The following is a 22,423-nucleotide window of genomic DNA, read 5'->3' on the forward strand; positions in this document are numbered from 1 at the left end:
AGGCACACCTCAAGGCTGACAGGATGTACTATTGAGACATAATACATCTCAAATGTGGAATAAAAAAAGACCTCCATGAAATCAAAATGAATACTAGAAGCTCTCTGGGAGGAGCAGGCAGGAAGCAGATAGTGTAGACTTTCTGGGAACAGCAATGTTAACTGAAGTGTCTTGGCGGAAAGATGGCTCAAAGTTACACTCTGGGCTAATCTTCAGTGAGGACAGACCCCTGGAGCACAGGTTTCTCTCTTTCCTAATTTAGTTATCTTTTTTTTTTTTTCAATGCTAAAATATCAGACAAGAGCCTACCTGACATTTTGGAGAATTTGCTGTGCTGGGATTGATATTCCGCATTGCCTAAGAGTAAAAAATAAGATGGATAAAAATTACTTGGAGCCACATAGTTTGGCTGTGTAGGCTGACTTACAAATTGTATCCAGACATATCACCATAGCACAGAATTCCCAAGCTAGCCCAAGAAGCAGAAGCAGACTGAGGAAGACAGGAGCCAATGGAGTCACCACATAACAAACTGAAACCTCAGAAGTGTTGAACAGCATTGAGGATAGGACAGCAAGATGTTAGGTGTCAGGACTCAAATAAAATTTCATACTGGCCAGGTAGGTTCTTTGCTTCTGAGAATTAGATGAAGCAAGAAAAGTATAATTTGATGTTTCAGTGATAAGAGAAACTATCAATGGAAGTTCACAGGAAGCCAAAAGACTTAAGATACACTGAATTTATACTGATTACTAAAAAATAAATAAATCCTAAAAAATAGACTATTCATATAAGAATAGGGCAGGTCTGTCACTTCAACATAAGAAAAGACAACAGAGTAGGTAAAGAAGAAACAAAGTAAGAATTACCTTTAAAGGAAGTGAAGCTATTCTGTCCAGGACCCATCACCCAGAGTAAGAGCGAGAATAAGATTTAGAACAATTCTTTGGAAGGAAGAGTTTTATAAGTAGCAGCATTTTGCCCACCAAAAATAAAACCAGGCTGATCTATAGCATACAACAAAATGACGAATGGCCCATTTCTAGACTTTAAAAATTATCTTACAAATAGCAAGACTTTGACATTAGTAATTAAATAACTTTTAATAAGGTTTCTTGGTTTTGATAGTCTTCAATGCGTATGTGAAATTGAGACTTGTATTTACTTAGACCATCTAGCATTCAGCAACAACAAAATGAAAAGCAAGCAATGAAAACAGGCTGTGGAAAACATTCTCTTAAATTGCTTTATTTCTTCTAATAGCTACATAATTATATTCTTGATGGTGCTACCTTGTTCTGATACTACGCAATTTAAATGAAAAATATCTTTCCTTTATAGTAATTTGTTAGAAAGTCAGTTAGAGATACAGTAAACTCTGTTAAGATGTTCCTTCTCTCCACCTTCTTAATGGCAGATGAAGAAATAGTTGTTTCAAAACCACTTCCTGACATCATATGCTGGCACAAATTCTCTTACTCCTATCAGGGCTCACTTCTGGTACCAACCACATTAGAATCACTCTGATAGATTACTGACAGCACAAACAGTTTAAAGGTGAGTCTGTCTAGAATTCCATGGCTTAGTTTAATTCCTCAGGTACCAGTTCTTCAAATCCCCAATCAGAGTTCAGTGATCCTATCAAGTTCATGTATTTCCATCAACACTCAAGTGACACTTTTAAAATGTAGTCCTCATTAAAAAAAAAAAAGTACCTTGTTCAAATGCTTACATCCTGGTAACAGAAATGTAGAGTATAATGATTTTTTAATGTCTACCCTTAGTATGCTATGATTTATGTGGGGAAAAAAATAGTACAGATACATGTATTTCATGTTTGTAAACAGACAGAAGGTCTCTGAAAAAAAAAAATTACAAGAAACTGAGTTATTTACATCCAGAGAAGAGAACCAGGGAAATGGAAAAGGAGATTTTATTTTCACTGTACTTTCACCTTTTGTACACTTTCAGAATCACACCATGTTTTTATTATCTATTCAAAAAATTTATGTAAGAATTTAAAAATATACTGCTTTGATAAGATCATATTCCCAAAATCTTAACTTAGACTTTACCATTCTGAAACAAGATAAAGTAAAAATTGATTTTGAGACAAGGGATTATCTATTCTTATGGAACATAAAGACGAATAGGACTTTCTGAAAGAAAATTGATGAAAATGGTCATAAAGGGTTTCAAGCTCGCTGATGTTAGGTCCTACCCTTCCCAACATGAAAACATATCCATAAGCAGGTAATTTTAAGGCACTCTGAGATCTTGTAACCTTAGCATAATTTGTATTACATTTTAAATACAACATCTTAGATTTAGCAATACTGAAACTTATTTGTCATTTGAGAAATATCATATTGGTGTGTTCCCCCAAATAACTCATTTAAAGTAAAAGATGTTTTTCCCCACGTAACGTCTTAGAGTTTCCCCCTTAGTGAAATCCTCAGCAATACAGTAATCCACAATTCCATGTAGATTTCAGAAAGCACCCTTGCTTCCTTCAGTTTCCACTTGACTGCAATGACCATGGCCAAAACAGCTCTTTGTGATATGGGTTTACAAGTTACAGTCCACGTGATCAAAGGTCAGTCAAGAAACTAAGACAAGGACAGAGCTGGATAGAATATTTTTGTGTCACTCTACTTTTAAAGAAACAACATTCCTATGTAACTAATAAATACTAAAATGAAATATGCCCAACTTTAGGTAGGAAAACAAACCCAAAAAAGTGGAAGGCTGGTTTCTAACCTGTGGCCTCACCTGCCGAAGCAGTTCTTGCTGCTTCAGTCGCAGTCTCTCTTTCTCCATTTGTAGTTGCTGCAGCCGCATCTGTTGCTGCTGGTTGGAGTTGCCACTACCCATGACTCCTCCCTGTGGGCTCTGGGGAGCCAGGGGTGGTGGCTGTTTCACTGGAGCACTTTGACTGATTCTCTGATTCATGGCTGAAATGAAATAAAAGATCTGTCCTAAAAAACTAGCAAAGGAAAAGGATGATTTAGTTATTCAAAAGCAATTGGGGATATTCAACATAGCCTTTTCTGTAGTAAGACTGGAAATAACCTAAAAATCCATCAATAGTACAATGATTACATTAATTTATTATCGTTTTGTCATATTCGTCATTACAAGATGACAAGCAGCCATAAGAGAAAAGAAACAAGAGGTGGCTCGACTATGCAATGCCATGGAACAGTCTAAGACATACTAAGTTAAAAGCAAAGTGCAGAACAGAAAGTGTCAAAAAAAAAAAATGAAGAAGAGTGAAATATATATTGCATGCATATCCAGAGAATATGAATTGAAAGACAGCCAAGAAGTAACTAACATCTTTTGGCTCTGGAGCTTGGAAACTGGTGACTACAGGACTGAGTTGAAGAGACATTTTTTTGTACCTTTTGAAATTTGAGTGATATAACTGCATTGCCTATTACAAAATATAAATACATACTTAAGTAGATTAAAATGATCTGATGCATGCTGATTTACAAGTATATGGATGGCAGAGATTTGTCTCATTCAACACTGCTGTGCCCCCATACAGCTCAGGTAGTCATTTTTTCAGGTGACCCTATAGCATACCTTTTGACAACTAGAAACGGACTAGATTCTTACACTACTGAATTTCTGTCAATAATGCAACATTGATCAAACTGTGGACTGTGGTAACCTCAGTGAGCAAATGGAAGTTTTATGATGCGAAAATGTTAATAAGAATGATATATCACCTTTTCAGACACATATTCAACTTTTTAAGGTGAAATTTCGGGTCACTGTTTCTACTAAAATGTTTAAAACGCACTGACCACAGAAAACCTTAGGCCCAAATGGCTTCATAACATTCAAGGAAGAAATAATACCAAGCTTATACACCCTCTTCCAGAGAACAGCAAAGAAGGAATACTTCACAACACTTCTATGAGGCCAGCATAGCCTGATACCTTCAAGGACATTAAAAGAAAGGAAAATTACAGACCAATCTCTCTCATGAACTTCACTATCAAAATCTGAAATAACATACACTGAAAGCTCTTGTGACTTATTGGCCTCCCAGCCACATAGGGAACTCCCTGTGGTGATTTCCCTCGGTTGTACCACAGAGGCCGCTTGGTAAATGCCAACTCTTCTTGGAGACTACTTGAGCAAACCTCCCCAGCCTCTTCCTAGAGTCCATCATGTACATTAAGAATCGTCTTCCCTCAGGGCACTGCCTCGAGGTTCTTTCCCATTTTGTCTACTGACATTTCTCACCCAATTATAATTTTATATTTACAAATTTGTATCTTCTAGACTCTAGGAGCATGGGAGTGGGACAGTATTCTAATTATGTATATATCCTCAGATGCCCTCACAGCATCCGGCACAAAGTTTGTGCTGAAGTAACAGTGAAACATTTCTAAGTGAGTATTCGCTCAGGCAGAAATTTAACTATTTTAGATATGGCAATATAGAAATCTTACCAATTTCCCGTTAGACTGACCAGCTCTTCCGTGAGCGTAACATCGACACAGAACCAAAAATATTAGAAAAAGAGAAAATTACAGACCAACCTCTCTCTGAATGCCTTAGTTCAATTCAACCTGCAAGAGCTACTCTTAATATAAGGTGATGGCATTATCAACTTATTTCTATTTTTTTGTTCCAACTTTTTCCCTCCAGTTTTTCTGTATTGCCTTTTCTAAATTAAGTTGAATTTATTTAGTTTAAATCTTTTCTTGGAGCATTTAAGTCAGTAAATTTACTTTTAAGTACTGCTTTTCCTGTACGTCATAAATTTTGAATTAGTATACTTCATGATTGTTCTATCCCAAATATTTCTAATTTCTATTGTGATTTCCATTTAGCTCATGAGTTATTTAGGAGCACATTTTTAAGCTTCTAAACATATGTCTTAAAATTTTTAAATAATTTCCATAAACACATAGAGAAGTAGAAAAAATAATACAGACTATGAATCCTCACATACTCATCACCCAGCTTCCCAGTGATCAAACCACAGCCAATTTTGTTTTACCTTTATCCTCACTCACTTTTTCCTCAATTATTTTCAAGCAAACACTACAGCATTTCACCCATAAATAATTTCAATATGTATCATTCAGAGTTTTTACTTCGATTCTCTGATCCCATAGCTATTTTCTCTTTTATGCTGAAAAACTTGGTTCTAATAACATTAATTGTATTATCCTTCTATACATAGGCATTGTTTCAAAAGAACATTACTAAAGTTATAATCAACAAAATGATTATTAAAAAGTTTGTAAATTCTATGTCATTTTTTGTCCTTAAGATATTTCATTAGATGTACATAGTCAAATCACTGTGGTTAAGTCACCTGAAATAATTTGTGTGTAATTTGGCCACCAACTCAATACACAGATTCATTTGTGACATTCTGATTTTGAATTTTAGAGAATTGTTTTACTTCCCTCCCACCATCACCCCAGCCCCAATAGGTAACAGGTAACTGTTACCAGACCAGTTTTTTGTTTATTCTATTTTAAAAAATTTAAGCAAACAGAGACTTCTTAAAAATAGGTAGCATACTTTACTCCACTGTGACTTTTTTTGTACTTAACAACATATCCTTGAGATCACATCAAAGCAGTATATAGAAATTTTTCTCCATTTTCTTTTTAGGGTGTTTTTGCTAATTAGCATTCTATTCAACCAGTTTCCTATTGGGTTTTCACCAGTACTAAAGAGTGCTGTACAGAATAAGCTCACAAATACATTATTTTGTATTTCTGTTACTGTATCTTTGGGGTAGAGTCCTAGACAGGAGAGACTGCTAAATTAACAGTTAAAGACATAGGTAACATTGCTAAATCTCCCGACCTCCCTACATACACAGGGATTGTACTTTGTTGTATCTCTACTAGTAAGGTAGGAAAGTTCTTTTTTTCCCCTCACAGCCTTGTGAAACTTTGGGATTTGTGCCAATCTGAAAGATAAGGAATCATTTCTCAGTGGATGTTATTTGTTTTGCCTTATTAAAAGAGTTTGATCAATTTCCATATTTTAAAGGGCCATTTGCATTTTTTTTATGTCAACCGTGTTCCTATAGTTGCCTATAGCATTATTGGTCTTTCTCTATTTTAGACAATTTTTATATACTAAGGATAGGAAACTTTTGTCAAATGTTACAAATAATTTCCTTCAGTTTACCATCTGTCTTTTTAGTTTATCTTTATTTTATTTCTTTTTGAGGAAGATTAGCCCTGAGCTAACTACTGCCAGTCCTCTTTTTGCTGAGGAAGCCTGGCCCTAAGCTAACACCTGTGCCCATCTTCCTCCACTTTATATGTGGGACGCCTACCACAGCATGGCATGCCAAGCAGTGCCATGTCTGCACCAGGAATCCGAATCAGTGAACCCCAGGCAGTGGAGAAGCGGAACGTGCGAACTTACCCACTGCGCCACCGGGCCGGCCCCTAGTTTATTTTTTAAGTCAAATTTATCAATCTTTTTTGAAATTTGAGCTATATGTTCCCTACTCACAGTTGACAGAGGAACTCATCAATTTTTTAATGCAATGACTATATGGTTCTACTTCATATATTTATTTGGCAATTCAATCTAATCCATTTGGAATTTATCCTGGTATATGGCATGATCTATTTTATCTTTCTTCATGACTATCCATTAGTCTCAACACTGCTCATGTAGAGTGTATCCTTCCCCAAATCACCTTTATCATAGACTAAATTTCCATATTTTGTTATTTTCTTTCTGGATTTTCTATTCCGTTCATTAAGTACTCTTATACTACGTACCACAGTTTTAATTACAACTTTTATAATATGTTTTAATAGCTGGTAGGCAAAGCATATTTTTTTAAAGCTTTTTTTTTTTTTTTTTGAGGAAGATCAGCCCTGAGCTAACATCTGTGTCCATCTTCCTCTACTTTTATGTGGGACGCCTACCACAGCATGGCTTGTCAAGTGGTGCCATGTCCGCAGCCGGGATCTGAACTGGTGGTTGAACGCGCGCACTTAACCACTGTGCCACCGGGCTGGCCCATAAAGCTAACTTTTTATTATTGGGTTCTAATATAATTGTATTGTGGTCAAAAGAACGTGGTCTGCATAGATTCTTGAAATTTGTGACCTGACGTGTGGTCAGTCCTTGCTTTTGTAGGTAGCAGAGCCAGGGCCAGCCGGCTGTGTGCCCGGCCTTCCCTGTTAAGCCTGTTTGTGTTCTTAACACTTTGAGCTCTTGATATCCTCAGGAGCTGAACAGCCCCAAAACTCAGCAGGCCTCTAGCCTTGCCCTTGCTCACTGCTTTGTGTGATTTTATTTTCTGACCCACAGAGATTATTTTTTTCAAATTTATGACCCTGGTTATGTCTTTTTGGTTATCTCTTTTTAATATTTTGTCTGGCACAGAAGGCATGTCAAAACATGACTCACTACTGCATATTGTTGTAAGCCTTACTAATCTCTTATACGGAAAAATCATATTTATGAAATGTCTTTACAAAGAATAAATGGCTAAAACTTTCCTAATTATGGTATATAGTTTATAAAGTTTTATTGGAGAATGGGTAGAAAAAAAGTAAAAATTTTTGAGAGCTAAGATTTGTTAGGCACCAATCAACAACCTCGTTTAATACAATTGCTTATATCTACTGTTACTAATGTAAAAGTAACATTCGATGTACAATTGACAGGCATCACAGGATGACAGAAAAAACATGGCCTTTAGAATTATACGAATCACAATTAGAGCTGGGCAAACCAATTTAGTCATTCATCTAATCCTCAATTTCCTCAACTATACCTGGGGATATAACATCCCCGTTTTGGAGTCGTTGTGGGGATTAAGTAATGTATGTAAACATCTACTATCGTCCTGGAAAACCAGGAGATGCTCCATAAATGTTACTCTCCTCCCTTCTCTAAAACAGTCTTTTCTAAACTTTAAGATTACCACTCCTAAAGATAATCATCCTGGCTTGTATTCCTGTATTTCCCTCCCCCTGCTCCCACTTTACCAGGCCACTCATTGTTTCTAAGTATTCTAGATTCACAAAGGTAAGCATATTTATCTTTCCTAAATGATCTAAATGGAAAAAAATGAGTGGTGGAGATTGAGTCTTAGCTCAAGCCTCTTAGGGATCCTTCTTTTTCGGTGAAACATGTTCCTAGCATTCCAGTAGGACACTCAACATATTTCCCCAGAAAGGTTTTTACACATTTTCCTATGTCAGGTTCGATAATATGAGTTAAATGTGAATTGGGGGACTGATCAGAGAATCCATCATATACAGTGAACACCTCATAAACTGAGGCCTAGAGCAAACAACTATTAGGAATAAAATGTTTTCAACCTCAAGCAATTAAATAAATTGATTTTAAAAAACCAATAGCTCATTAGTAAGTTGAGGAGTGTTGGAGTTATAAAACATGACTGATTTCAAAAGAGATTATAGCGCTATTCACTGCTAAATATTCCATATATTAAGAAACATGAGGAAAGCTTTTGAGCTTTCTACACTGCATTTTTATTAAGTAATATAGCATTTAATAAGTTATAACATTTAATAAGTTAATATAAGGTAATACATATTCCTTGGAAAAACTAATTAGACAATAATAAAATTTCACAAAAATAAAGAGGTAAATATCCTCTGCCTTCCACTAGTTTCCCAGAATCAGATACTACAAGCAGTAATCATCAATGACAGGCACCATTGCTCACGGCATTCTGAATGAATTGGTTGGTAAGGTCTTTTTCAAATCTAAGCTTATCTGACTATTCAAAACCACAGAAAGGGAAAAAAAAGGATATCAAAAGATGGAGGAAGAACAGCTCTGCAGAATTCAACAGAAATTTGCACAAAATATGCAACAGAAATAGTCTCTTTGGCTGATAATGATGAGCACTATCAGTTGCGTTTACTTAAATGCTGTTACCTATGGATACAAGCAGTGCTACAAAGTTTCCATATAAAGAGCTCCCTTAAACGACTGATTCAAACAACCTTGTTTATCTACTGAAGCAGGGATTTATTCCTCTCCAGAAGCAGCCTCCTGTTCTTTACCTTCTGAGTATCTCAAGCATTTCAGCAAAGTACAGAGCAGTGCGCCCACATGGGGTGCAGCAGAGACCTCACAAGCAGGCAAGAAACAAAACAGGCTTTGTTTCCTGGGGAAAGGGGGCAGAGTAGCCAGAAAAGAAGAGAACCAACTTCCACTCCTCATGATCAACTACAGTACTGAAATCCTAATGTTCCCAGTTTTAATAAAATTTCTAAAAGGTAAAGAGAAAAAAAAGCCCCTAAAATATGACAGAACTTTAAAAACTACATGCTATATTTTAAAATTCATAGTCTGTGCTGCTTGGACTATGAAATAGTAACTGTTTCAAGTTTTACTTAACAAATTAGTCCTGACAGCTTCATGGTGGTGAACCATCGAATCAGCAATTACTGAAAAACAAAGAGACCACCTTCTCAAAAAGAAAGGAGGTCATCACCATGGGTCTCTCCCCAAATTTCATTCCAAACATCTGAATTTTCAAACTTCAGACAATTTTTAGATTTACATAATTTGTAACCTCAACCTTGGAATGCTACAGAGTATTACAAATCTGGTAATCAACCATAAATTTGGGGATAATAAATTCGATTCTAATAACCTCATTAAGTGTAATTTAAAATTAGAAACAATTTTTGAACTTTTTAAACATTAATTTACATCAAATATCCCACAACATAAGAAAACATTTCTTACATTACTTTGTCTAGTATTTTATCAGGTCTCAGACACTGCATGTTTACATATTAGCACGGCTATATTAGTTTCTTCATACATTTAGGAACAAATTTTAGCTTTTTCCCATATCTAGAAGGGTACACAAGACTGTAAAATAGCAGACATTTAAAAAAGAAAATGCAAGCTTTCCTAAAAACACAAAGTAACATGCCATCTGTCAGTCTTGAAACAGTAAAGACAAAACAACACACCCACTGCTAGCTAATTGGTTACTACACAAGCTAGGGGACTGAATCATCTACAAAAAGTTGCTACTAATTGACATAATCTATGTATTTAAATATAAAATGATGGTTTTTCAGCAATAATTACTACTTGATTCACAATGAAAATTTGTCTCTTATAAAAGGAGCAAAAGGCCAGGGTCCCAATGATTGAATATATCTCTTTATTATCAATATACAAAATGTTTCCCAACATTTAATTAAGCTAAATACCTAAATGACAATGCCATGTCTAGGAATGATTTAAAAAAAAATTTTACTGAAATATTTTACACATCATAAGTTCACCCTTTTAACAGTTTTTATTTATTCATAGAATCGTATAACCATTACCATTATTTAATTTCCAGAACATTTTAATCATCCCCAAAAGAAACCCCTGTATCTTTAGCAGTATACTTCCTATCACCCCTCCTCCAGTCCCTGGCACCCAGTAATCTACTTTCTGTCTCTATGAATTTGCCCACTCTGGACATGTCGTATAAATGGAATCAAACTTTATGTGGCCTTCTGTGACTGGATTGTTTTCCAAGATTCATTCATGTTGTAGTACGTATCAGCATTTCATTCCTTTTTAATGCCAAATAATACTCCATTGTATACTACATCCTGTTAGTCCATTCATTAACTCATGTACATCTGTGTTATTTTCACTTTTTGGCTATTATGAATAATGCTGCTATGAACATTCATGCACAGGTTTTTGTGTGGATATATAGTTTCAATTTTGGGGCACATATATCTAGGAATGGAATTGCTGGGTCATATGGTAACTCTGTGTTTAAATTTCCTTTATTTTTTTATTTGTTGTTGTTGTTGAGGAAGACTGTCCCTGAGCTAACATCTGTGCCAATCTTCCTCTATTTTGTATGTGGGATGCCACCACAACATGGCTTGATGAACGGTGTGTAGGTTGACACCCAGGATTCGAACCTACAAACCCTGGGTTAACTTTCTGAGGAACTGACAAACTATTTTCGAAAGTGGCTGCATCATTTTTCAACCCCATCAGCAATATATGAGAGTTCCAATTTCTCCATTCTGGTCTACATTTGTTATTGTCTTTGATTTTAGCCATCCTACTTGGAATAAAGTGGTATCGTGTGGTTTTGCTTCGTACTATGTGCTAACAGTTCACCTAGTCTAAGACTACTCTAGGTCTTGTTACTAGAAAACTAATTTCTCCCTCCCACACTTTGCTCTTCTTTCCCAAGCACCATCTCCAGGCTCCAAAACTGGGTTAAAGTATTTAAATTTTTAAACTGATCAAAAATATCAGTAAGAAACATCATTATTTAGGTCAAATCGATTTCTTCTTCCTTCAACCTTCTATCAAAAGACAGGCATGAAAATTCTTTATAATGGTACTTTTCAAACAATACAATTATGGATGGAACTTAAAAAAATTCAACAGAACATTCTCTTCTCATCACTTCATTAAGTAGTTTGGGGCAGAACACAAGGGTTGCTAAATGAGGTGAGGAGGAGAAGGGAGAAAGTATTCTAACTAGCTTTCAGCTTTCTCTGTCCCCAGAGTATAATTGTTTTTTCCCTCTATTGTGAAAATAAAGTTTAAGGTCTAGCTTGGAGAGAAAAGTACAGATAATGAGACTATTAGTCTAAAGGGAGGGGGAATTACATTTTAAAATATACCTGCCACTCTGAATTCATATTAATGTATAAGCAGTTACATTAATAATAGCTTTATTTCTAATTACATGTAATTTATTAGTACTATGAATGCTCTTTCACTAGTGGAATTTATAATTTAGAAGAATATATACCTTAGTTTTTTTTATTGGTAAGCACAAAAACTGGTCTTTTTATATAGTCTTGAGCTTGTCTGGCATTTTCTCATCCTTTAATGTTCCTCTCCACAAAAGCCTTCCCTGAAAACCCATGCTCAAGCAGGTTCCCTCCACTCCACATTATTTCCCTTCATAGCACCTTATTTATTATCCTTCATTGTACTTAACACATTTTGTAGTATTTATTTGTTTAGCAGGCTGTAACACCTCCCCCCCCACCCCAAAAAAAAGGCTAGCATAGTGCCTGGTACATAACTGGCACTCAAATATTTGAGTAAATAAATACTGAAATAGTTTCTATCCCAACTAAGTAGGATGCTATTAGTAATGCAAAGGAGAATCTCCAAGTTGAAGCAAGTCCAGAATGAGTTCTAAAATGACTTCAGCAACCAGAGTAGCAGAGCAAAATGAGTATAAAACAAAACAAAGAATATGAACTACTCTCTTCTTCCAAACATCATTCTGGTTTATTTTATCAGAAACCTACATATTTGAGTTTTCCCTCAGGAAGTCTATAATCTCTTTTTCTGTTTCTTGTGTCCGAATCTCTGGGTTGGCACAAAAAGTGGCATCACCAAATGGCTCTCTTCTCTAGCACATTTTCTAAGATTCTTGCTATTAATGTAGAGTTGACATAAGCAGTTATAACGTGAACATAGTTTTATTTTAAAAACTAATTATGTTTTTCTGTGTGTGTTTGACATTAGGGGCTTTAGCAACACAAATAAACAATTTAAATTATCATTCAGTGACTTCCGTGGATCTTAAGCTTTTAAGTCGTAAAAATTCTATGACTAACTCGTGTAAACAAAGACAAAAATATTTCATTATATCATTATTTGCATCACTGAATCATTATCAAGTAGAAACTACATATTAATTTAATTTCATTAACATATGCCTACTCACCTTTAGCAAGTAATGGAGAGATTGCTGACTGATAAACTATTATGGCACCATGCTCCTGAATTTAACACAAATTTTAAAAAACCTAAATAAAACCGCAAACCTCAAGTTGAACTAATTTTGATGTTATCTAATCTTATGCATTAAAATATTCATTTCAGTAAGTGCTTATTTTTTAAGTAAAAAAAATATGTATTGAGGGCAACAATTAGTAAAATCTCTAACAGTATGTTTTAAATCAGGCTTCACTAAACACATAGCCTGGAACTATATTTTAAATCAGCTTACATCAGGCTTTCTATCATGGCAACTTCATGGGAGCTCTAAATTGCAGAAACAAAGCATACCAGAAATACACCATCTTTAAGGCAGTAAAGCTGAACCCTGCTAATATGCGCATGTTTAAACTCCTGCATGCTTCCAAAAGTTTGAGAGTTGGACAAAATTATTGCACTCAGCACTGCCCATCCCCCATCAGATTTGTTTGCCTGGCCATACTCACCATGTGATAAGGCTTATCTTTAGATTAAAGGTTGAAAGATTTCCCTGTCTCCTCTTCAAAAGCAATTCCCAGCTGTGACCAGAGGACCAAAAGCTAAACTTAAATGGTGCAATAAAATAGTTCAAAAGTATCTCTGAAACCTCAGTGCACTCAAATCCATAAGGCTATTGAGAAAAATCAAGAGTCCAAAGCAGTCACTAAAGAATTCATGATCTAGCATATTGTATTGAATTAACGACTGGAAATACTCTTAAAAGCATCCAGTATAATCCAGTCACATTTTACAGATGAGTCCAATTAAGTCAAGAGAAGTCAGGTATCTTTCTGAATAAGTTGTTACATTGTGATACCAGAACTTTGGGCCAACTGATTCCCAACTAAGTAGCTAAATTTTTCTACATCACAATTTAATTCATTTGAATTTAATACATTATGTAACTACTATGTAGAAAACAGGATGCTAGCTAACTTCTGCAGATTTGAAAAATGGATTTTTGGAGGGCATATAAATTGCCAGGTCAGAGCGATGCCATAACTATTTTTTTGCACTGGATAATGTACACATAAAACATTGTATTGACCATCACATGCAAAGAGGCACTAGTAAAACAAAAAGCATCCAGAGAAGAGGAGTGAACTGGTAAAGAATCCAGAACTCTTACCACATGAAAAAACTGGAGAAACCACAGAAGAGAACACTTCTGGGATTAGAAGTGTATTCACAAATTTGAAGGGAAGTGTATTTCTGGGTAATAAAGGAACACATACTTTCTGGTCATTAGAACTTTCCTTAAATAGAATGGACTGCCTTGTAATGTGGTCAGCTCCCAGTCAAGAGAAAGGTCAAAGCTGAGGTTAGAAGACAATCTTTTAAGAATATAACAGAGGAGAGGGATGATAATTCATCCAGATGGTTTCACAGTCTGCTCCAATCAGAGATCTTATAATTCTCTTCTGTAACTGGAAACTCATTACCTTGGGTAATTTCCTCAAGATGAGTCACAATATCAGCATATAAGTAGATGCATTTACCACTGTCGTCTTCCCTCTGAAATTTCCATGTATTAGTGTTGGTGAATTAGGTGTTTCTGAAAGATTAACCGCATGTAATCTAAATTTCTTCAGAATTCTAGGTGTCAAAGATCAAGTTCAGATTCTAGTTCTGTCACTCAACTTTATAACCTTAGCTAGGTCACAATTTCCCTAGATTTCAGAGAAGTTCAGATTTGGGGCAATATTCCCTACCTCGCCCAGTGTTTTTTTATTTTTTAATACAGGTTGGTGGTTTGGGGAGTCACAATGACTGGGTGTCACTATGGCACTTAGTGGGCAAGATCCAGGGATGTTTTACGTCCTGCAGTGCCCAGAACATATACTCTCCCCTTTTGAGGAATGTCAATTAGAAGAATTATAAATTCCTTTTCAGGGTCAAATTTTCTAAGGTTTATCCGTTAAAAATTTTTAGTTAGCAACAGCTCCTGTAACCTGAAACACACGGAAACATCTTTTCCTCCCTATCCTAAGTAGTCAATAATAGTCCACAACCAAATACTGACAATTTAGTATCACCAGGAAAGAGTTAAAAGAGAGAAAGAAAAACAAAACAACTCTTGTTTTTAATGCATGGATTATTAAGAGATTTGCTTCAGTAAAATTCAAATGATTAGATGCTGACATTCTATCTACACAAGACTCCATTAATGGAGTTACAGGTTTAGTTTCCACAGCTTTTAGTGTTTTTTTCCCCATCTCTAATAGACCAGACTTAGGTATTTAGTTGGTCATTACGTGCATTTTCATCTAAGAGCTATTAGAAATATTTGATCTTAAAGGGAAAAAGTTAATGAATGTCTGAAACAGTTAAAATTTTTAGTTGATCTCTATTGATATAAAACATTCAACTTCGATAAGAAAGAAGTGCTGAAGAACTTTTGGCTTTGGGACTTAATAAATTATATATATTTTACTTATTCTTTTTATTATTTTAGGAAATTATACCACACACAGAGCGTATAGCAAGTTTTGGGAAATTTTGAAACAGAATCAAAATCAACATCTGGGTTTTAATTACCTTTGACATTTCCATGGACAGGATTTCTACGCACAGAACTGTTGTTAGGAATTAAAGGATATTCTGTTTTTGCCACACTAGATTGTTCATTACTTCCTTTAAGACTCAAGATACATATGTTAGCCCAAATCTCTGGTTCCAATATTTTATTTGCACTAAGTATGTTTTTATCCCAGCAGTGCCATCAGCACTTATTTCAGAAACACAGATTGCTAACACTATTTAATGTCCTTTTATATAAATAATAGGGAAAATAACATTACATAAATGACCAATTCATTGACTATTAGTGCTTTGGAGTAGATGTTTCATTATGAAGTACAAAAATTATAATTTTTGTGTGTTTTCATTAGAGATTTTACTGGAAAATGTTCATATGACTATATTACATAAAACAATAATTCTACAATGTACAAGAAAATGTTTTAAACTTGAGACTCTGCATGTTTACAAGTATAAAATCTCTAGGAAAAAAGAGTGTTTATATGAAATAATTTAATGGCCTGCGTAATACTCAAGCATCAATTTTAATACAGGGTAAAAACATTCCTAACATGATTCCTTAAAAACAAACAAAAGCCCTCCTTTTTTCAAAGCCAATAATTATCAGTGAGTCCTTATTGCCACTGGATGTCACTTCATGAATTGTTACAAATTAATAATAAATTTTCTAAAAAACTATAAATGTCAAATATACCTAGTTTTTAAATGTTAAAGAATAAGAAAAGTCAGATAAAAAAGAACCAACCCACAACAAATTACTATTTAATTTCCTGAAGTTATATGGATAATTTATTAATTTCATGTGGGATGTGAAGGACTGATAAATTATTGTAAATATAATTCATCTAAAGTATCTGATAAAGAATTGAAACATAAGAGAGGCTGGTGTCTGAAGGAAGTGAGTTAAGCTCATTCAGAGGCGTTATCTTCCATTCTAAAATATCAAAACACACAGGTCAACTTGACTTAAGCTAATTGGTATATACTTTAACACAGATTTGGGGAATACAGGAAAGCAACCACGAAAGCAATAACGTACCACTTGTGTTTGTGTGGCTCAAAGAGTCAGAAAGGGGATAGTTTATATTTTTTTGGCAGAGATAAAACACAATCCCCTACAGAACTTCAGATTTCAAGGAAAACTCCTTCAAATTCAGCAGCTAACAGCTTGTCTCTATTTGCTGTCACTCTAGATCAGAGAAACCCACACGTTTTTTTTCTTTCCTGCCCCCCTTCAGTTACACTTGAGCTCTCTGACTGAAAAGGTCTGGAACAGATTAAAAGTCGGGCCACAAAATAAAAAGCTCTGGCATGTTGTCAAGCCTGTCTGGAATACACATACACAGTGGGCCCAAAAAGGGGAAACTAAAGGCAATAAGAGAATTTCATGAAACTTTTTTTGGCATATCTAATTGTATGCTTGCGTGTACATATGTGTTGGAGGTAGGAAAGAAGAATGTTTTTTAGTACTTTCTTCAATTTAAAACAAAAGACCAAGCTGTGTGTGTAATTAATGAATCTAGTTAAGCTCACACCCAAGTTGTTTTATTTCACTGTCTTAACTGAAAAAAAAAAAAAAAAAATTTTTTTTAAAAAGAGCTTTGTTTCCCTTTCTGATTTCTGCATTAGTTAGGAGTTAATCATCATCTTTTATAACCTTATGTTGGTGCGAAAAACCACAGTACCATTTTTAAAAACTTTTGAAAACGAGGACAAGCTAAATTCATTTCATTAAAGATGATTTAAGGAAACATGGTTGTTATCACTCCAGTCCACACAAATGGCAACATTTATTAAATTCTCTACCTTACTTGGTTTCCTATTTCAACCACAAGGGCTTATTCAAGTATTAAATAGAATCTGAAGTTGCAAATTATTAACATGCCACATTACTTTTTTAACACCCAAATAGGTCTTGAAGCTCAAAAGGCTAGCATTTAAGCCAAACCGGATATTTGTCAAAATGAGTCTCTGCCCTGATCCCACCTTTGACTTTACTTGAATGGGGGTTCCACCAGTCCATAAAGCTGACCAATTAGTCAGTTTAGGACAAACCCGAACGTTGGGACTTTTTAAAGGTATAGATAAAGATACAGGAGAACTGTTCATAATGTTCCTGACAGGGAAGTTATTTTACCCAACCAGCTCTGGGTATAGTTTTTCTTTTTCTTTTTTCCCCGGCATTTGTGTTTTGATGGCATTCACAGAGTTAATTCCTCTTTCCCGTAAGGGCCCCACAGTTGTTGTTAGGTCAACCCCTGTAAAGCTTCAAAGGTTCCGCGTCCCCTCAGTCTGACCTACTCAGTGATCTGCACATTGTTTCATTTAGCTGCATCCAGTCCAAGACGAAAGCTTTAAAACCACAATGATCTGCTCCTTTTTAGATTCATTTTTCCATGGCTTTGGAAAAATATCTCAGAAACCCAACGGAAGAAACTGAAAACAGTGAAAAAATATGGATAAAAAGGCATTAAAGAGCTTGTACACTAACATCAAAATGTGCACATTTGAGAGGGGAATATTCCTTTGTGCAAATGGTGATTTAGTCACGTGACTTGGAGGAAATATGGCTTTGTGCTTTTTTTTCCTAAATGAAAAACAAAGAACAGGACCGTTACTTTAAAGAAAAAAAAAAAAAAGCTAGAAAAAAAGGGAAAAAATGCTTTCACTGGTCTATCTCTAGGATGACAGGGTTTTTCCCCCCTACTGAGGACAGAAAACACTACAACACCCAGGCACAGGATGGTACTCATTGCTCTCTGAAGTTAAGCATAAGCAGACATTGGGTCACTGGCAAAGGCTGGTAACCTGGGTTTTAGATGCAGCATGACAACCTGATTATTATTGCAGCTAGAAAGATCATTTTAAACAAGATCACTGTGTCTCCCAGAAATGTGAAAGGAAATGTGATTCTGGCCAGTCAGCCACAACATTCCCCTAACCCCATCCCAAGAAGTCCAAGTTAAAAAGCTGATTTGGACTTGAATTTCTCAAGTTTAAAGTGAAACGTATAAAAACAGTACTGGAAAAGTTGGGTGGGCAGTCATTTTTTAATACTATAAAGCAATGCAATTTTATTTAAAGTACCTTCCCAAATTCATATACAAAAAATAGTAATCAAAAATCTCTAAGAAGGTTTTGAGATGAACCTTTACCAAAACGAGGGTCAAGCCTTGGGTCTAGCCAAGAGGTGGTCTTGTTCTTATGGTTTATATAGTATATTTCTCCATCCTGAGTCATGGCTTGTTCCCATCCATCAGGAAGAGGACCTATAAATACAGAAAAAAAATCACGGTTGGTTTTTATTTGGTGCGCCTAAAAAAAAGTGTGAGGGGTGCTAATTTAAAAAGAAAACACATCTTGACATAAAACAATTCATTAAAACAGAAGTAAGCATCATTTCAGAGAAGAAAGGTAAGCCTATGTACCTGATTCTTCTCCACTAAAAAGAAACTACCAAATAATAAAATCAACATCCCTAAAGACACAGATGGAAAAAAAAAAAAGTCAGATTTTCAAAAAATCCTTTTGGAAGTCATGACCCAAATAATTATTACTACTCTTATTACAAGACATGAAGTGCTACAGCTCAGAGACTACCTCCCAATCCAGCCAGTTTTGTGACAGTACCTTCCTAGGGGTCTCCAAGGTTCTTTAACAAGGAATACGCAAGTGATTTCAGAACATCCAAAGTATCATAAACATTCTGTTTAATATAAAGCACACTTTAGCTAAGCCTGCCAAGCTCCATTTGTTTCCATTATTTATGTGACTGGCTCACACCAAGAAAACTATAATCCAGAAAAAGTTTATTTTTAAGCAGCCCAGAAGTTGCTAGGAGGTGGGGGTTGCAGCTGGAAGTTTAAGTTTGTCAGAGGCTTAAAGGGGGCAGGGTCAGCGCTAAAACTGTTGGAAAGCAAAAAGAGACAATTTCAAAGCTACAGAGTGATGAAACAACATCCGGAAGATAGGACTAAAGAATATAGAAGTCTAAGAAGATTATTCTATCTTTATGAGGGCAGGGAAGCTAGATAATTGCTTTAGGGATGTAATAGCAAAGAAAAGAGAGACCCAGAATAAATTACTAAATTCAAGCATATTTCCTCCTCATCTCCTCCACCCCTCTTCTCCTTCCCATCCCCACCGGAGTCAGGAGAGGCAAGTGTAAATTAGAAATAGAGTCTGAGTAAATGCTTACAATTTTTCCATCTGTGGACCAATATGAATTGAGTGCTATGTGCCAGTCACTGTTGTAAGTATATTATGCACTTTAACTCACTTAATCCTTACAACCAATCACACGAGCAGTACCATCTCTGTTTTTTTTTTTTCTTTTTTGTGAGGAATATTGGTCCTGAGCTAACATCTGTGCCAATTTTCCTCTTTTTGCTTGAGCAAGATTGTCCCTGAGCTAACTAACATTCATGTCAATCTTCCTCTATTTTGTATGTGGGTTGCTGCCACAGCATGGCTTGATGAGTGGTGTGTAGGTCTGTGCCTGGGAACCAAACCCACGAACTTCCTTGCTGAAGTGGAGTGCACAAACTTAACCACTACATCACTCAACTATCTCCATTCTAATGAGGAAATTGAGGCACAGAGTGGTTCAGTCTGGTACAACATCAAAAGCTAGTTAGTGTCAGGGATGATAGTCAAACCAGGCAGCCTAATTCCTGAGCCATTATTCCTCCTAACTACACTTTTTTATATTCATCTCTCACATCAAAGACCAGAAACTGAGTATGCTTCCTGTGCAAAAACGGAATAAGTTCCTTCTTTCTATATTGGCAGTCTATGCCAGCCTTGAGTGATGCCGAATGAGTAACTGATTATACAGAGCACTCACACAGGCCCAAGGGACCCAAAGTCCTAATTCTAGGCCAGTTTCATTTTTATAGGGAACCGACCAATTTGCTACTAAGGCAACTGTCAAAGCTCTGCTTTAATGGGGGTAAAATCCTGTTAGGAAATGTAGACATCTGAAACTAAAGTGTTCTGTGCTCCTAGAGAGGCCACAGGGGGAAGATCCTCCTCCAGTTCCAGATGTGGAGTTCTGTACACAATGCTAACCATGTCCAGAGTTGGCATTTGCTGTAAGGATCCCATGTTCAGTAAAAGGTGAATGGGAAGCAAACTTGTTTAACACACATAAATCAAACCACTTTTCTCATTAGCTTTCACTATCACTTTGGGCTCTATTTCCCTACCAGGAAGATAAGCAAACCTGCAAAACTGAATACTAATGGTCTGTTACTACCTTTAATTGCAAAGATGGCTCAATTGTAAAATGCTTTTGAAAAACAAGTTAACTAAAATCCTAAGTTCCTAAGATATCATGATGATGAACAAGTCAACAGCAGTCACTGGATGCCTTTGGGAGCCTCAACTCAACAACCCAGACCTCATTATAGCCTCCAAACCTGCTTGAATACATCAATTCTCTACTTTTTCTTTTTTTTTAAACAGTATTGCTCTCCACCTTAGCTGTCTGAGTTAGAACAAAGAGACGTATGTATCTTGGATACAAACCAACATTCCCTATCTGCTCCACTCACTCTGTCCTGTAGATTCCACTTAACGTTCTCTCTGATTGGTCTGTTCCATTCCATCTCTAAGAACTCAGTCATCAGTAGCTACCAGCTCTTTTTCTTGACCACTATAGAAATTCCTTCCTTGGTGTCTGACTTCTCATCTCCTCTCCTGATTCCAGTATCTTTTATCAAACAGCCATCAGGGTTTTCTTCTTAAAATACTACCTAATAAACTTTTATATGGCACTCACTGCCTTTAAAAAATTTCCCTTGCTCTCTACTATCAAAAGGAAAATGCCAGCTGGACTTATTTCTTAATAAGTCTTCTTCACATACCCAACCCCCGCCCCCCCGCTTTTCACAAAACATGTCATCTCCTTGTATGTGCTATTCCCGTTATCACAGACATCCTTCTGCCCCACCCCTTATAAACTCTTTATTCTGAGAAAGCTCAAATTTCACCTCTTCAATTCAGTCTTCCTTGATTACCCTACACAAAATTATTAGTTTCTTCTACTCTGTACTAATATTTAACAGACAGAGCTGTAATTATTTGTTTACATGTCTGTCCTCCTGGCAATGACTAGGTCACTCATCTTTTATTTCGTAGGCTAGTATCTGAGTAATAATATTACACGGAAGAATGAATGAATGTCCTGCCTCTTAATATTCTGAACTTTCTATAAATGAGCTTAAAATCATGTAGTACATATTATTTTCAATTAATATGTTTATAAACAGAACATATGAATGACATGTTGGTAACCCAGTTCCTTTTACTCAAACTTTTTGTTCAGAAACATATTCACTTTTACAGTTTGTATAAAAATTTTTTAAAATGTTAAAAATTGCAGAAACGCATAATGGAAAAAGCCAAACTTTCTTGTAACCTACCCCCCCCCCCCGGGGAAAAAGTGAATTACTTCAGTTTTGTGATATGTTCTAGATTTCTTTTGTGTGCACAATCCATAATACATGCAGACCCACTGATGTCATGCTCTACATCTACCATACTTGCTTTATTCCCTTAATATATTATGGGTATCTTTTCTTGACACAACACATAGGTCTCTCCCATTCTTTTTAATGGCTTCATAGATCTCACTGTATGGCTATATTAGAATTCACTGATCCTTTTTTTCCAGTGTTGGATATCAGAGTTGTTTCTAAATCTTTTTGCTGTTATAAATAATAGTGCAATGCACAACCCTCGGGGGCAGCAATGGCAGCAGTCCCTCTACCACTACCAGCTCCATTACTACCATCTCACAATGATGACACTCTCACATTAAAATCTAAACGGTGGCTCTATGTGCTACCATATAGGTGGAACACAGTGACTTTATCCCTCTATATACAAGTTTAAATCATTACATATTTATTATATATAAATCATATATTTATCAAGTATTTATCATATATGAATCATTAACTATTTAGTATTTCACTAAAAAACAGCAGACTTCAAAAATTAAATTCAAGAAACTTTTCACCAAAACTGTTCTTATGTAACAAACCACTAAAAACAAAACTCTACATGCGCTAATTTTAGACATGATATAAAGGAGAGACAAGCCCAGTACAAATAA

General features: G+C 35.6%; 1 protein-coding gene across 12 annotated transcripts in view; it reads right to left on the reverse strand.

The window, feature by feature from the left end:
* Positions 1 to 22,423, reverse strand: part of YAP1 (Yes1 associated transcriptional regulator) — a 112,669-nt gene that overhangs the window by 19,121 nt on the left and 71,125 nt on the right. Inside the window, exons 4-6 of one of the 12 annotated variants that reach the window (XM_070490377.1) lie at positions 18,459 to 18,572; positions 2,773 to 2,954; positions 310 to 357 (exon numbers count right to left, since the gene is read on the reverse strand). In XM_070490377.1, the coding sequence (XP_070346478.1) occupies positions 310 to 357; positions 2,773 to 2,954; positions 18,459 to 18,572 (344 nt within the window). Of the gene's footprint in view, positions 1 to 309; positions 358 to 2,760; positions 2,955 to 18,452; positions 18,573 to 22,423 lie in introns of all 12 variants that reach the window. The other 11 variants (XM_070490375.1, XM_070490376.1, XM_070490374.1 and 8 more) reach the window with 11 other exon arrangements.

The sequence above is a fragment of the Equus asinus genome, chromosome 20 (genome assembly GCF_041296235.1).
Source record: "Equus asinus isolate D_3611 breed Donkey chromosome 20, EquAss-T2T_v2, whole genome shotgun sequence".
NCBI classification, from domain to species: Eukaryota; Metazoa; Chordata; class Mammalia; order Perissodactyla; family Equidae; genus Equus; species Equus asinus.